Here is a 14,059-nt window from a genome sequence, read left to right as displayed (position 1 = left end):
TGGGAGGAAAAAGCTCAGTAAACAAAGCAACATCTCACGTGAAAAACCACAAGTGAAATAAATTAACTAGATTTAGCAGAAAACCGTGACGCCGCCAGGTTAGCTGTTTCCGAGTTCTTTCTCCCGAGCTCCTAGCCATAGCCTTACCTTTACACGGATGGCGTGATAATTACTGTGCTCTCCTTTTGTTCCTGCGTTGTGTCATGTTCACAGTGGGAGGGATAAACAATAACCACAGGTTTTTTGTCTAATTTGTGTTGGCAATCGGAAGTTTGCTCACCGATTTATATGATTTCGGAATCAATCCCCCGCTAATGTAGATGTGATTGTAGCGCCGCCTGTTTGACGGCTACGTGGCCGCGTTTGTTGCGGCGCCCGCCGAACGTTACATCTGCCGAAATGAGACTAATTAAAAAGGCTTGATTTGGCTGCGAGCTGACGTCGCTCCTCCCTGGTGGCAGATTGGAGGTAGCGGGCGATCCAGCCGCATCACGTCGTGGCGTTAGGAATGAAAGCAAGGACAGTCAGAATATCTGAGACTCTGATCAACTGTAATATTTCTGTCATCTCCCTTCCCGCAGATGCTTAAATGACTCTGGGGGGCTGTAAAGTGATAAACTAATCCCGCTTCATCTCCTCTTGTCCTGATTGATGAACTTGCGTAATGGTTTCCTCTACCTCGTGGCCCTGTTTTAATTTACCTGCTCTGTTTAGACTCTGGTGACAGCCATTTCTCAAGTATTCAATCTCAAACTGCTCCATTATTTACAAGAGGCATTATTCAGCATATGGCAACAGTATGCCTTTGGTGTCAGGTTGCCCATAAAGAGTGACTTCACCGCCTCTTGAGAGAAATGGTAGCTAATTGGTGCAGCCTCTCTTGGCTGAGTGCTATCAGAGGACGCAGGGATCTTGCTGGAGTGGAATCTGCTCTTTGCAATCAAAGGGGAAATTGTGGCGCAGGCGCGGGGCACAGACATCAAAATAAGCCCGGAGACGCATCGACAACTGACAAGCACGTTATTTGATGCCGCGTTCAACAGTTATGTTGTATATTTGATGCGCACGTTGTTTTTCACAATCAGACTCCGATATGAAAGCCAAGGCACACTGAGTGTCAACAGGCACGAGATTGCATCTTGTCTTTGATTTGGGAAGAAGAAGAGAAAAAACCCTGACTCAATCAAAGTCTGAGTGCCCCTGCTAATTAAAGCGATATGACTTCACCAGGCTTCCTGGAAGAGTGAACATGGTAGGGATAATGACCCGACAGTGGAAATAAGAAAAATATATTAGTTCATTATCAGCTAGGAAAAAAAATGTTGCAAGATGCTCCCAAACTGATGTTCCTGTTTTAGATTAAAGGATTTTGTCATTTCATTGAGTGTTACTTTATAAATTATGTTTAAGCAGGCAAATGTGTACAATTCCAGTTTTCCTATTAATGTTGTGCTTAACCTTTCCAGACTCACATGCTCTCAAATCTAATTATCTTTAAATTGACTAAAACCCACCACGATGATACTTTTAGGCCCATTGGCCAGGTTTGCAAAGTAATGAAACTTTTCTCAATACTATGGAACGTAGCAAATTATGCTGAATGTTTTGGCCTGACTTGGAGTAATATGGTCTCAGGAGCAGGTTAATCAGGGGATGCACACACGCCGTTACAGGCAGATGCATATTAAAGCTTAGATCAGCCTGCGGAAAAGCAGAAGTTTGCTCAGGTATGGAGAGGTTTAATATTCTCAAACCTAATTACACTTGCCCTCGTATTGCATTATATGCGTATATTGAATCAACCCAGTCAGCCTATGAATCATCTCACTTTTCCTGAGTCAATAAAAAATCTTCGCCAGCAATGAATAATATATATTTTAGCATTGTTATATAATTATGTTATGAGCCATTCACAGTTATTTGTCTGTTTAGGGCAAAATAACAGTTATTTTCCATTAAGTTTGCTTTAGTTTGCGTGATATAGGTTGCAAAGGTGAAGAAGCTGATGAAACTATAGTGATCCAGCAATTTTGAACTAAAAACTCAATCTCTACCAGCCTTTGCACTTTTAATTACACAGATACTTTGTTCATCTCAGAAGGAAATTCTTGGTATATTTGGAATTCTAGGTTAAATTTAATCGGTTTCTGCTCCTCTTACTTTCCTCTCCTTCTTCTTTGTGGCTGTGATTCAGAAGGCTTTCATCACTATTTGCACTAAATGAAGGTTTCCTTATTATTTGAACACGCTGACCTGGCGCATGTCAGCTGTCGCATCTGCAGCCGTCCTGACCAGTCCAGCCTTTCAAAGTGTGGGTGACAGACACACAATGACTGAATGCGTGTAAGGTAATTAGCCAGGGCTCCCACCGGGGGAAAAGGTCACCCAGTAGAATGTCACAATTCAGCCTCACTGTAGGGAGGTTTGAGGCTGGAGCATTACAGGAAGACTGTTCTCTTTCTGCCGTGGCCTCATGGCTGCTTCACCAGACGCCGGCTTTGTAATAAACTCAACATATTTGACTGGAATGAAGAAGCAAAGATCCTCTCGGCTAGCTGATTAGTGTAAAATGTGAGGTTTTCTCATAATTCGCTTTCAGGAAATGGAGATGTGTGTCTGGTGATGAAGTGTCAGATAGCATGATATTGCATTCTCCAAGAAGCACCCAGGGAACCTGAAGGCAACGCCGCGGTGCCTTTCACAGTGACGGACCTTATTGTGGGAAGCCGCTTTTATCTCCCAAGTACAATCAGGTGGTTGTGGGTGGAAGCGTGTGATCGTTGATGCGGTAGACAAGCAGCCTGGTGTGTCCTTGCAGCATGCACGCGTACATATCGTCTGTTCCCACTGTATAAAATATATAGATTTCCTGTTTCTGCCGTCGATTCTCTGTAATAGCCGGGATCCGTGCAGCAGATATCCATCTGTGGCCGCACGGTGATGTTAAGCAGGAGCACATCTGTGCAATGGAGCAAACATAACCCACGCACGCGTTCACGCTTGGATTTGCTTCGCAGGATAAGATAGGTGTGGGTTGAATACAGTGGAATCGCATTATTGCTGATATATGGCTTTGGCTTGGAGCAGTGCGGAGCAACTTCCGCGCAGCAGCCTCATCAAAACGCGAGATGAACTTGGCAGGAGAAAAGCAAAACGCAGGAAGGCTTTGTCTTCATTGTTGACATTTAATCAGCCCAAGGTAGTGACTCTGATGGGAGGAAATCACTGCTCCGTCAAACAATACCCCACTTCTCCTGCGCCTCTTATTTATGGATCTTTTGTGTCGCATTGACAAGTTTGCCTCGCATTTGTGACTCTAACAGCTGCACTCTTGTCTGTCTCCAGTTCCGACCACAGAGGACTTCTCCGCCTCTTCATCCATGGCCAGGACCACCACGGTGGCCACCACCACCGCCGTGTCCACTTTGAAGGGTCAGGGTGAAACCACCTTGGCGGGAGCGGATCCCAGGGATGGACGGGACCCGTTTGAGGACAGCCGGGGATCGGGTACGGTCGATCCTCCTGTGCCGGAGCTGCCGCCGACACCCAGGCGCTTCTGCGACACGACCAGGAGGCGAGCCATCGACTGGCCCCAGACCCACAGTGGAACCAGTGTGGAGAGACCCTGCCCCAAAGGGACCAAAGGTACAGCAGCCGATAAGTACACAGATCTGGAATTATAACAATCCTAAAACTAGGAAAACCAGAACAGACTAATGAATGAAAACAGCAAGCCAGAGGTCAGGAAACAGGTGGCGCCATATTAGCAACTGGAACAATGACAACCGTGAGAATAAATACAGACACAATCAATGACATGAGATGGAACCACAGAACATCAACACAATAAACCCAGAGCCCCGCCAACGGGCCGGAGGGGAACCTGTAACACACTCTCTTTCTTTGTGTTTAAAAAGGAAGTCTCAAATCACATCAGCATCCAAAACCAGTCACAATGACCCCACCTAATACTTTATTCGTGCTCATTCAGGTGGTAATGTGCTTTTTTCCATCAGGTTTAATCAGTCGACTTCAAATAGACTGTAAAATATAATCCTCATTAGCATTTTCCTGTTTATGTGTAATTTTGAAACCAATTTCTTCCTGCAACGCGAGAGGAGAGAGAAAAAACAATTTCTCCCTCGCCGAGCAAATTATTTTGTCAGTCAAAATAATTTGGGGGGGGGGGGTTACAATTAAAAAGACGGCTTTACCTAAACCCAACGCCGTCTAACGGGCTCGGGCACATTCAGAGTGAAACCCCCTCGTGGAGGAGTCGGGGGTCAGCGCTGTGCTGATGGTCGTTACAGTGGCAGCTCCTTTGACGACGATGCTCATTCCTGGCAGGAATCGCTCGCGAGTTACCTTAACATGGCTTCAGACAGACTGTCAGAGCTGTCAAAATAAAAGCAACAGCGACGGGAGGATGAAAGCGACAAAGAGACAGTGTTTTGACTGGGGAGAAGGGAACGAATCTTCAATTACATAGGTTATCGCGGTTGTAAATGGAGCTACGTTCATTAGCGTGCTTGTATTTCACTTAGGATGTAATTAGTGTGGCGCAACTGGTCCTAATTAGATGTAATATTCTGTTAAATGTTTACAGGTGATAACAAGACGGAGTCTGTTGCTTTCCTTTTTCGTTTCGTCCAAGTGGTGTAGAAATCTGATTGTGTGTTAATACACATTGTTAGCGTAGATTGTGCGATGCCTTCAGGCGTCCGCGGAGTTTAAAACCGCTGTTCGTGCCCAGAGGTTTTGGACCAGACAGTCTGCATCAATGAAGGATCCGCCGGAGAAATTTTATCCGAGAGAGGTTTTGGCTCGTTTCCAACAGTTGTGTTGTGTTGTGTGTGCCACTGCAGGCGTCGCCTCGTACCTCTGCACCGTGGAGGGGACCTGGTGCTCCAAAGGACCGGACCTCAGCAACTGCACCTCCCACTGGGTGACTCAAGTGGCACAAAAGGTAAGACTGGAATGTGCCAATTACTGAATATGAGCTCCAAACAAGCACGAGCAGCAACTCCTGAACCGCCGGCTGGCAGTTGTGCGTTTTACCGGTCAGGGCTACTGTGTAATATAAAAAAATAATAACACTTTCCTACAAGTTTTGCAGCATAGTGTGGTATATAAAGCATAAAAGAAATGAGCTATCTGAGATATCAGGAGGAAATGCCAAGAACGGGAGCCGGTTACTGAGAATCAAAGAGCTGTGCTTCTCTCCGCCGCGACTGTTCGGCTTTGATGTTCCACAGTTATGCAGGTAGAAAACGAATGTAGACGCGCAGATAAGGGGGGGGGGGCGCAGAAGGGCCACACCGGCGCTCATAAACAGATTGCATTCAAGCGGGCGGCGCTCTCTGGTCCCGTAGCCGGAGAAGAACGGCTGCTGGATGCAGCGGGTTCAGGCTGAAAGGCACTTTGAGAAACTCCGCACATCGACGCTAATTCTGAGCGTATTTCAAACGTGATCTGCGCCGGAGAATGGCTTGTTGATGCCGCTTTCGCCGAGAGGCAGACATTAGCGGCGGGGGAAAAGAAACTTCCTGCCGTCTATATGTGAATTACACCTTGGAGGCTGAACGCTGTGAACATTCACATCCCACTTGGCCGCGGGTAATTATGGTCTTTATGATATAACGCGGGCGCTGCATTAGCGCTCTCTTCTCCAAGTTCTTCGAGTTTAAAATGGCGCTTTGATTGACGCCCGTGCACGCACTGTTTCATTTCCTCCCGGCATAAAATGGAAAATGACATTGATTTCTTATGGGCCGACTGTGAGGACAGAATACAGTGTTTCATATTTAGTACGAAATAAGCACGCGGCTCGAAACCGGGTCGCGGCCCATTCGAGGCAGGAACTGGAACATTTAGTCACAACAGAATAACAGCTGATCACAAACATCGACTCAAAAAGTGGCAGTCTGTCATTTTTTGTCCTTTTTTGACGCCCGTGTGCCGGTCGGGCTGTTTAACATGCAATCCACGTGTTTACATGCATCCTGCACACGGTGACTTTTCCCCCTCCGAACAAGCCATAATGGATTGTGACTGAGGTGTATGCGGAATACATTATTCTGGCTCCACTTTGCCGAGGCGCCACTGACAACCCCTCCTCGTTGTTTTTTAGATTCGAACTGGTGAAAACGCTGCCAATCTGGCCAACGAGCTGGCGCGCCACACGCAGGGCCCCGTGTTCGCCGGCGACGTCAGCTCCTCGGTGCGCCTGATGGAGCAGCTCGTCGACATCCTGGACGCTCAGCTTCAGGAGCTGCGGCCCAGCGAGAAGGACTCGGCCGGACGCAGCTTCAACAAGGTACGGTGCGGCCGGCGCCTTTGGCCTCTCGTTGCACTTTTGCTCCCCGCCTTTTGCTGCCGCGGTTCGGCTCCAGCGTGACTCATTCATTAGCATCTCCTCACGCAAAGCGAAGCATCTGCACTCACACGCACGCACGCACACACACACACACACACACACACACACACACACACACACACACACACACACACACACACACACACACACACACACACACACACACACACACACACACACAGGCTCAGGTGAGGGGCTGGAGAGGCAGGTAAAGCCCTGAGGGGAAGCTCATTCCTCTACGGCTCCCTGGTAATTACAGGCCTTGGAAAGGAAGGCTCACCTGCCAGTGCCTCCTTAAAGCAGGTAATGGCTATGAGCCCCCGACCAACACACAGAATGACTGCTCGTTGTTGACGAGCGTGGAGCTGCTCGCTCCCGGAGCTTCTGCAGACACTCCTTAAGGAGAGCAGGAGGCTCGGGACGTGGCTCTAATTCCCAGCTGCCGGCGGTCCCATGGAGCGATGAGTGACAGTGTGAGAAATTACATTGTTATTCAGACTTCCTACGAAACAGTCTCTTTGTAAACAAGGTGATTTGCACCAAAATAACAGCCGTCGTTTGTGCTCTTATGCTCCAACACCTATGTCGCCACAACGCGCTTGGAAATAAGAGCCTAGCGTTTTTCTCGCCGCAGCGCCGGCGGTGTTGATTTGTACTTGAGGAGACGAACGCTGATCAAAACAGTAGTTTAGCGCGTTCCGTGCTCTTTGCCGCGCGCGCTTAACATCAGCGGGCGGTTGTGTTTAAGGGCGTTCGTTTGTGCCCGTCCGAGTCACGTGCAGGGTAACACCAGACGCCTGAACGTTCTCAAACACACCAGACATCATTTAAACCCACATACATACGTAGAGCACTGTTCTCCTCCACCCCCGACTCACTGTGGAGGCATTTCTTACTTATTGTAGCAGACAGACGCTGTCGTTTTCCTGCAAAAGAAAGAAAAACAACTCAACGGTACAAACATGACTCATTTATACTGTTAAATAATACCTTGTGTGTGTGTGTGTGTGTGTGTGTGTGTGTGTGTGTGTGTGTGTGTGTGTGTGTGTGTGTGTGTGTGTGTGTGAACATTGCTGTCAGGTGCAGATCAAGCGCGCTGTTTTACCTTCACAGCAACTTAGAAGCAGAGAAATAAACCATTTCCAAATCATTTATTTGTATGTAGTGCGATATTTTCATGTATTTATGTATTTCATGAAGCTAAATCATAATATGTGAGTAGGGCTCGCTCCCAAATCAACAGGTAAATCATCCTTTAGGGAGCATTGACGCTGTGCAGGATGTAATCTGGAAACAAAGTCCTTGTTGCCCGTTTGTGTTCAGGGTCTGTGTGAGAGGTCCAGTATGTGATCTTCCCTGGTTTTACCCAATTATTAGCAGACAGAGACTTATTTAATATGTCATTGTTATTCTCCCCATACCATGAAATACAAATGACCTCATCCCACATTGTTTATCTTCTCAGAGGATTTTAAGGCATCACTAATGGGGAGCATCGGAGTCTGGTCTCAGCATTTTACTCCCCACCGCTCTGCATCTCTCGTCTGCACTGTGATCCATATTCATATTTAAACTTACGACCCCCACCCCCCGCCCCCCCTCACGACAAACACACGCCGCGTCCTGTTAAGGTTGCAGCTGATGGACCTGTGCCTTTGCTTCTCTAATGATTCCTGTTTTCTCACCACCCTTTTTTTCTGCAATCTGTCTTTTGTGCTCGATCCCCTTGTTATATGGAAAAGCTTCAAAAAAGAGAGAAGACATGCAGGGCCTACATGAAGGTATAACTACTAGGCTTTCCTTTGTTGCTTTTTAACTCAGCGTTTGATGTACCATCAGTAGCATGAAGCCCCGTCTGTCTGTCTGTCTGTCTGTCTGTCTGTCTGTCTGTCTGTCTGTCTGTCTGTCTGTCTGTCTGTCTGTCTGTCTGTCTGTCTGTCTGTCTGTCTGCCTGCTTTCCCCTCCATCGTCATTCTGTCCATCTCAGGATGGCAGCGTCCGCATCACCCCATCTTTGTCCTGTTATCCTCCTGTCTGTATGTTATTACTTGAACATCCTTCCTCCTTTCTTCCTTGCGTCTCCTTCTTTTCTTCCTCCCCCGCGTTTTCGCTCTCTTGTCGGCTCTTTATACGTTGTGTGAATAATTGCCTTCCCACGGTCGTAATTGCACCTCCCTGTCAGCCAGAAGTGTGATCAAAGTGGCAGAGTGCTCAATTTTCCCTTGCTTACATTGTACAATTTCTAGGCTCCCTTGTCCCCTTAGCAAAAAAATAAATAAATAAAATAAAAATATTCTCTCCTGCCGCAGATGTGTTTTATCTGCGGGATTAATTTCTGAACCCATTAATATGTTTGTGTTCAGTTCAGATTTTTTAGTACCTTTCCCCCTGACATTTCGCTTTTGCTCATTTGTGCCAGAGTTTATTTCCTCGAGTGGATTCTGCTGAAAGACAAGGGCACGGTGTAAACACCGGGGAGGGCATGCCTTGCCTGGAATAAAACAAATGATCGGGTTTTGTATCTTTCATTGGCTCATGGGAACACACTCTCTCTCTCTCTCTTTCTGTAAGTTGGATTATTTTTCCTTGAGGTCTCATTTTTCCGGGGCTTGTCGTGGAGGCTAACGCTAGCAGCGCGCCTCTGTCCAGTAAGAGCTCGATCACTCGCCCAATTAGCCCGCACTTGTCACTGACATGGAGGGATTGCCATGGAAATTGCTGTGGACGTTCACGGTGTCCGGAGGATGATCCACTAGGACTTGGTGACCTCCTGACCTCTCCTCTGGTGCAGAGGTTTATGTGACACCCTGTTCCTCACCTCAGGCTAGCACACGTCAACTGAGCCTCTCTGACACCAGCTCATTATCTCCGCAGCCCAGCTTTGTTTATTGTGGTTATTTTTCTTTGTTTACAGATAATTGGAATTGTTTAAGGTTTTAATTGAACTAGTTTACTGATGAAAACATATATAAGAAGCTGATGAAGTGATGCGCGTCCCCAGATGATGACATCATCGTGCAGGCCACATTGAATCTAACTGGACGCCGTTGCTAGCTAACTAGCACGCTACAGCAATGCATAGCGGCTTTGTGTGCTTGACGTGGAGCGTATTAACATTCAAGCTGGAGTGTCACTTCACTGCAGTGAGTAAAGTCTCACTTACCTCCAGCAGCTTGTTATCCAGCCGCCCATCGAGTGTTCGCTACCCATCTCTCATCACACCACATATATCTCCGTATACAGCGAGCCGAGGATGCTCTGTGATTGGTAAAAACATCCACCCAGGCGAGAATTAAAGAGTTTTCAATCACAACACGCACAGTCTTTCTGTGCTACACAAATTAGAGACAGGCGACTTTTTTTTATTTTTTCTCTCAACCCCTTTTGAATTTCACAAGGCCTTTGAGGATGGCTCTGCAGGGGGGAAAGACCATTTAGTGCCTGTCTGGTTGTAATGGCTCCGACCCTGTAATCGCCACCGCTCTCTCCGCTAACCCACACACACACACACACACACACACACACACACACACACACACACACACACACACACACACACACACACACACACACACACACACACTCACTTAACTCCCATCACAGTCGTAGCTCGCGAGCTTCCAGTTGCCTGCAAGGTCAGGGCCTCAGAGATTGATTTCTGTGCTCGAGCCCTAGATACAGCGTCACGCTGGGAGCGCTGTGTCTGGATGCAGTCATCACCGCTGTGGTTAATATGGGCTGTGTGGTTAAATGTTGCGGTTAATCATATATTGGTGCAGACTTTGGTTGATCCCCTTTCTTGTTTTTCCAGCTAAACGGATAATCCTGTCTGTGGTCAATTAGTGTTTTGGATAATCACAGCTGTGACTAATTGGTATAGTGAGCAAGGGCTTGTTGTGGCTAATTACCGTTATTGTGGTGGGCCTCGCTGTGGTTAATGGCACCTATGGTTAAATTGTCACTCTGATTTATCACACTGGAGACTGGTTTGGGTCCCCAATCTTTGTGCAGACGTTTGGTGTCGGTGCCATTCTGGACGGTCGGCAACGTCGTGACTTGATTTTTGCCAGGCAGGGTCCACGAACCCGTCCTTCCCGGGTCAAAGGAAGCTCTTGTTTTATCGACATGCGATACTTGTGTGGGTTTTGTGGAATGTTTTGCTGACTTACCGCTTATCAGAAAGCAGGAAATTAAAGGATTGCCATTGAAAACAAGCACAGATTTTCCCAGACTGCCACTCTGGACGTGGATTCCATGACAATGCCCTTTTTCATCAGGAGAAAAATATTCAAGGACATAATGGGCAGATCATGCTATGGAAACAAGACCATTCATGGGGATAATTGTCGGAAAGTAGATGCACTGGATCAGGAGGGGAGGATCGCTGTAGAGTGCTGCAGTCAGTGAGGGGAAAACATTTGGTTTGTATTTGGTTTCTGTTTGTTTTCCTTTTCTCATATTTATATTATTGAATAAAGACGTTGGTCCAAACGAGCCGCCCTCAGATTAAACCCCCTTGTTTCTGAACACAATATCCAATGCTTTTTTTTAATGGTCGATATTATTTTGATTGCAGTTGATTTTCCTTGACTCCACCCTCACACTGTTGAAAATTTGACTGTGAGTCTTTGCTGTCACTGTCACTGTTGGCCATGCATGTCCTCTTTTTTTTTTTTTTATCATTTTCCGCCCCGTTCCCTGCTCTTTGTTAAACTGAAGTTATGATGGGAGGGAAGCGGCGCTGACATTTTCACTTGTCTCCATGGATACAGGCAATTGTGGACACTGTTGACAACCTCCTGAGGCCGGAAGCACTGAAATCCTGGAAAGACATGAATTCCACAGAACAGACGCACGCCGCCACAATGCTGCTGGATACCCTGGAGGAAGGGGCGTTCGTCCTTGCAGAAAACCTGATTGAGCCGGCGATCGTAAAAGTGCCTGCGGAGAACATCAGTAAGTTCCCCCCCGGTCGCTGTAAAACTGATAAAAGCCGCATGCGTCACTCACCATCTACGATACGAGCGATTGTTTTTATTTTTGTATTATTCTATTTTAAAGTTGCCTCCTGGCTGTTCCTCAGGAAGAACCTTTATTTAAAAAACGGGCCATGTCTAATATCACAAAATAAGATTCGTTTCAAACAGCAAGTGTGTCCTGACAGGCAGTTTATTAGCAACGCGATCTCATTCATTCCTGTCCGCCTGGTGCAGCGAGTTGTCATATTTCGACGCCTGGCTCGCTGTTGCTATGGTTACGGCGTCCCACTCAGCCCTTTGTCTTACACGCCGTTGATTTTTTAATCTTTCTCTTGCATAGTAAAGTCACCTCATTGAACCTGGGCTACAAGATGAACTATGGAGACCTGTGGGGGGGGAAACAAAGAAAGCAATTGACTGGCATTGTTCCATTCACGCAGCGCTCTATCTGCTCTCGGCAAGCCTTTCCCATTAAGTGGTAGTTAGCTAAGCTGATAAGGACTAGTTGCCCCGTCTCTACCAAAAGCACTGATTAACACATTGTGTAATATGCAGTATATTGGATACTTAATCACTACATTCAGACAGTTTTTATGAGCTTGTCAAGCTCTTGCTTATCTGCGCCAAAGAGATAATATTCCAGTGGAGAAACACAAATACATGCATGAAAGGAAACACACAGCCGCAGAGAATGGGCCCGCCTGACCTCCGCCGGGGGTCAGGTAAAGGTTGAAAGAGTGGAAATGATCGTTGGCCCTAATTAGCAGTTTGCCGGAACCCAAACGGCGCCTCGCGACGCTCATCAAGGGCAGAGCCGGAGCGGAGGGATGCGCAGCGACGGCGAGGGGGGGACCGGAAAACAATTCCTCATCTCCGTCTGTCAGAAGCCATCTATCTGAGAAAGGGGGGGGCGCTCCTGATGGGAGGGAGTGTGCAGATACGTGTGTCCTCCTGACCCCTCAGTAATTTCACACATCAAAGGGAGCAACCACCCGGCAGCTGGCATACCGGCGAGAGGGGCTGGAGGAATTTGGAGGATTTTCAGAGATTTGCTCGTCGAGCCCAGAGTTATCTGAACCCACAGGGGGGAAAAAAGTAAAAGTAAAAGCTCAATGATATTTTTGATCCTATGAATATTTGACATTCATGCTGCAGTAGGCTGTGTGCGTACATTTGCTTATCCTCTGTTGCCGCCCTTGTTGTTATTTTCCCCTCGTTGTTGCCTCGTAGGCTTTCACAATGCTAACCATCAGCTTAGTGACATGATTTTTAAGCAAATGACACTCCACAGGGCCTCGCCAATGAGATTGGATTGTGTTACTGGGACAATGAACCCTATGTCGCACACACACACACGCCCGCCAGGCTTTAATGTGGGAGCTTTTCTTTTCAAATGTTGCCCGCCAGCGCTTCATATTTCCCCCGCTTTCTCCCCCGTCTGCTTCCTCTCTCAGTGTTGGAGGTGTACGTGCTGAGCACAGACGGCCAAGTGCAGGACTTCAGGTTTCCTCAGACGAGCAAGGGTGGAGCGTCCCTGCAGCTTTCGTCCAACACGGTCAAAGTGAACAGCAAAAACGGTGAGGATCGGCTGTTGAAGGACTCTCAAGTACCGTTGATCGATGGGTTTTGAAGCTAATCTGTGTCCTAGCTACGCTTTGTTCTGCCGGTCACCCTTCGCCTGTTCCACGCCGCACGTCTGACGGTTTTATTATTACAGGTGTGGCCAAGCTGGTCTTCGTGCTCTACAAACACCTGGGTCAGTTCCTCAGCACGGAGAACGCCACGCTGAGGGGAATGGGGGATCTAAACAAACACAACCTCTCCCTCACCGTCAACTCCCACATCCTCTCGGCCTCCATAACCAAGGAGTCCAGCCGCGTGTTTGTGGCTGATCCCGTGATCTTCACGCTGGAGCACCTGGACGTAAGCCTTCTCCCGAGACCCGCGCCACCGCGCTATAAGAGCTCAGCTGTCAGAAATCCTGCGCAGCCTCTGACATCGAAGGGCAAACGCAGTGCTGTGATGTATTGTTGTTGCAGAAAAACCCCTTAAAGCGAAATCCATAATATGCCGGTGTGTCGCAGGTGGTGGTTAGTGCTAATGTAGCTTTGAAAAGCTCTACAAGTGCCATAAGTCAAGCTTCTTGTGGCATATTCCGCTATGTGCTTTCAAATTGCCTCCCCACATTTCAGCACATTAAGATTCTGTTGTCTGTCGCGCATTTCGCAGAGCAACATTCATATATGATTAATGGCCGCTTCCGGTGTGTTTGCGCTTTGCAGAAGGAGCACTACTACAACCCCAACTGTTCCTTCTGGAATTACTCGGAGCGAAGCATGATGGGATACTGGTCCACTCAGGGCTGCAAACTGCTGGAGACCAACAAGAGCCACACCACTTGCTCCTGCAGTCACTTGACCAACTTCGCCATCCTCATGGCTCACCGGGGGAACGCGGTAAGTGGCCGCGGGAGTTATCGCTCCTCCGTCTGCCTGATGAATTTGCGCACACATGGCACGAACAAGAAGCGGAGGGTAATTGGATTATCGCTGGAGGGGACGGTAGAGGCGGCAGGATAGGTGGAAAAAAGGAACTAAGTTGTGCTATCCTGTTATGAGGAGTAATTATGTTTTACATATGGTCCATGTCTCATATTCCACCGCGCATTTGTCCCTGAGAATTATGGTATAGCCTCGGCTTTAAC

At 47.6% G+C, this 14,059-nt stretch overlaps 1 protein-coding gene across 18 annotated transcripts in view; it reads left to right on the top strand.

Annotated features, from left to right (window-relative positions):
• LOC114845082 (adhesion G protein-coupled receptor L2-like) overlaps positions 1 to 14,059 on the top strand; it is a 115,647-nt gene that overhangs the window by 75,551 nt on the left and 26,037 nt on the right. For 14 of the 18 annotated variants that reach the window (XM_055504002.1, XM_029132889.3, XM_029132888.3 and 11 more), the window contains 8 exons: positions 3,346 to 3,645; positions 4,866 to 4,966; positions 6,131 to 6,316; positions 8,119 to 8,157; positions 11,149 to 11,332; positions 12,810 to 12,932; positions 13,073 to 13,278; positions 13,638 to 13,811. In XM_055504002.1, coding sequence (XP_055359977.1) covers positions 3,346 to 3,645; positions 4,866 to 4,966; positions 6,131 to 6,316; positions 8,119 to 8,157; positions 11,149 to 11,332; positions 12,810 to 12,932; positions 13,073 to 13,278; positions 13,638 to 13,811 — 1,313 coding nt within the window. The remainder of the gene's footprint in view (positions 1 to 3,345; positions 3,646 to 4,865; positions 4,967 to 6,130; positions 6,317 to 8,118; positions 8,158 to 11,148; positions 11,333 to 12,809; positions 12,933 to 13,072; positions 13,279 to 13,637; positions 13,812 to 14,059) is intronic. The other 4 variants (XM_055504004.1, XM_055504005.1, XM_029132896.3 and 1 more) reach the window with 1 other exon arrangement.

This window comes from Betta splendens, chromosome 17 (genome assembly GCF_900634795.4).
Source record: "Betta splendens chromosome 17, fBetSpl5.4, whole genome shotgun sequence".
NCBI classification, from domain to species: Eukaryota; Metazoa; Chordata; class Actinopteri; order Anabantiformes; family Osphronemidae; genus Betta; species Betta splendens.
The sequence above is the reverse complement of the archived record's forward strand: the minus strand, read 5'-3'. Positions and strand labels throughout refer to the sequence as shown.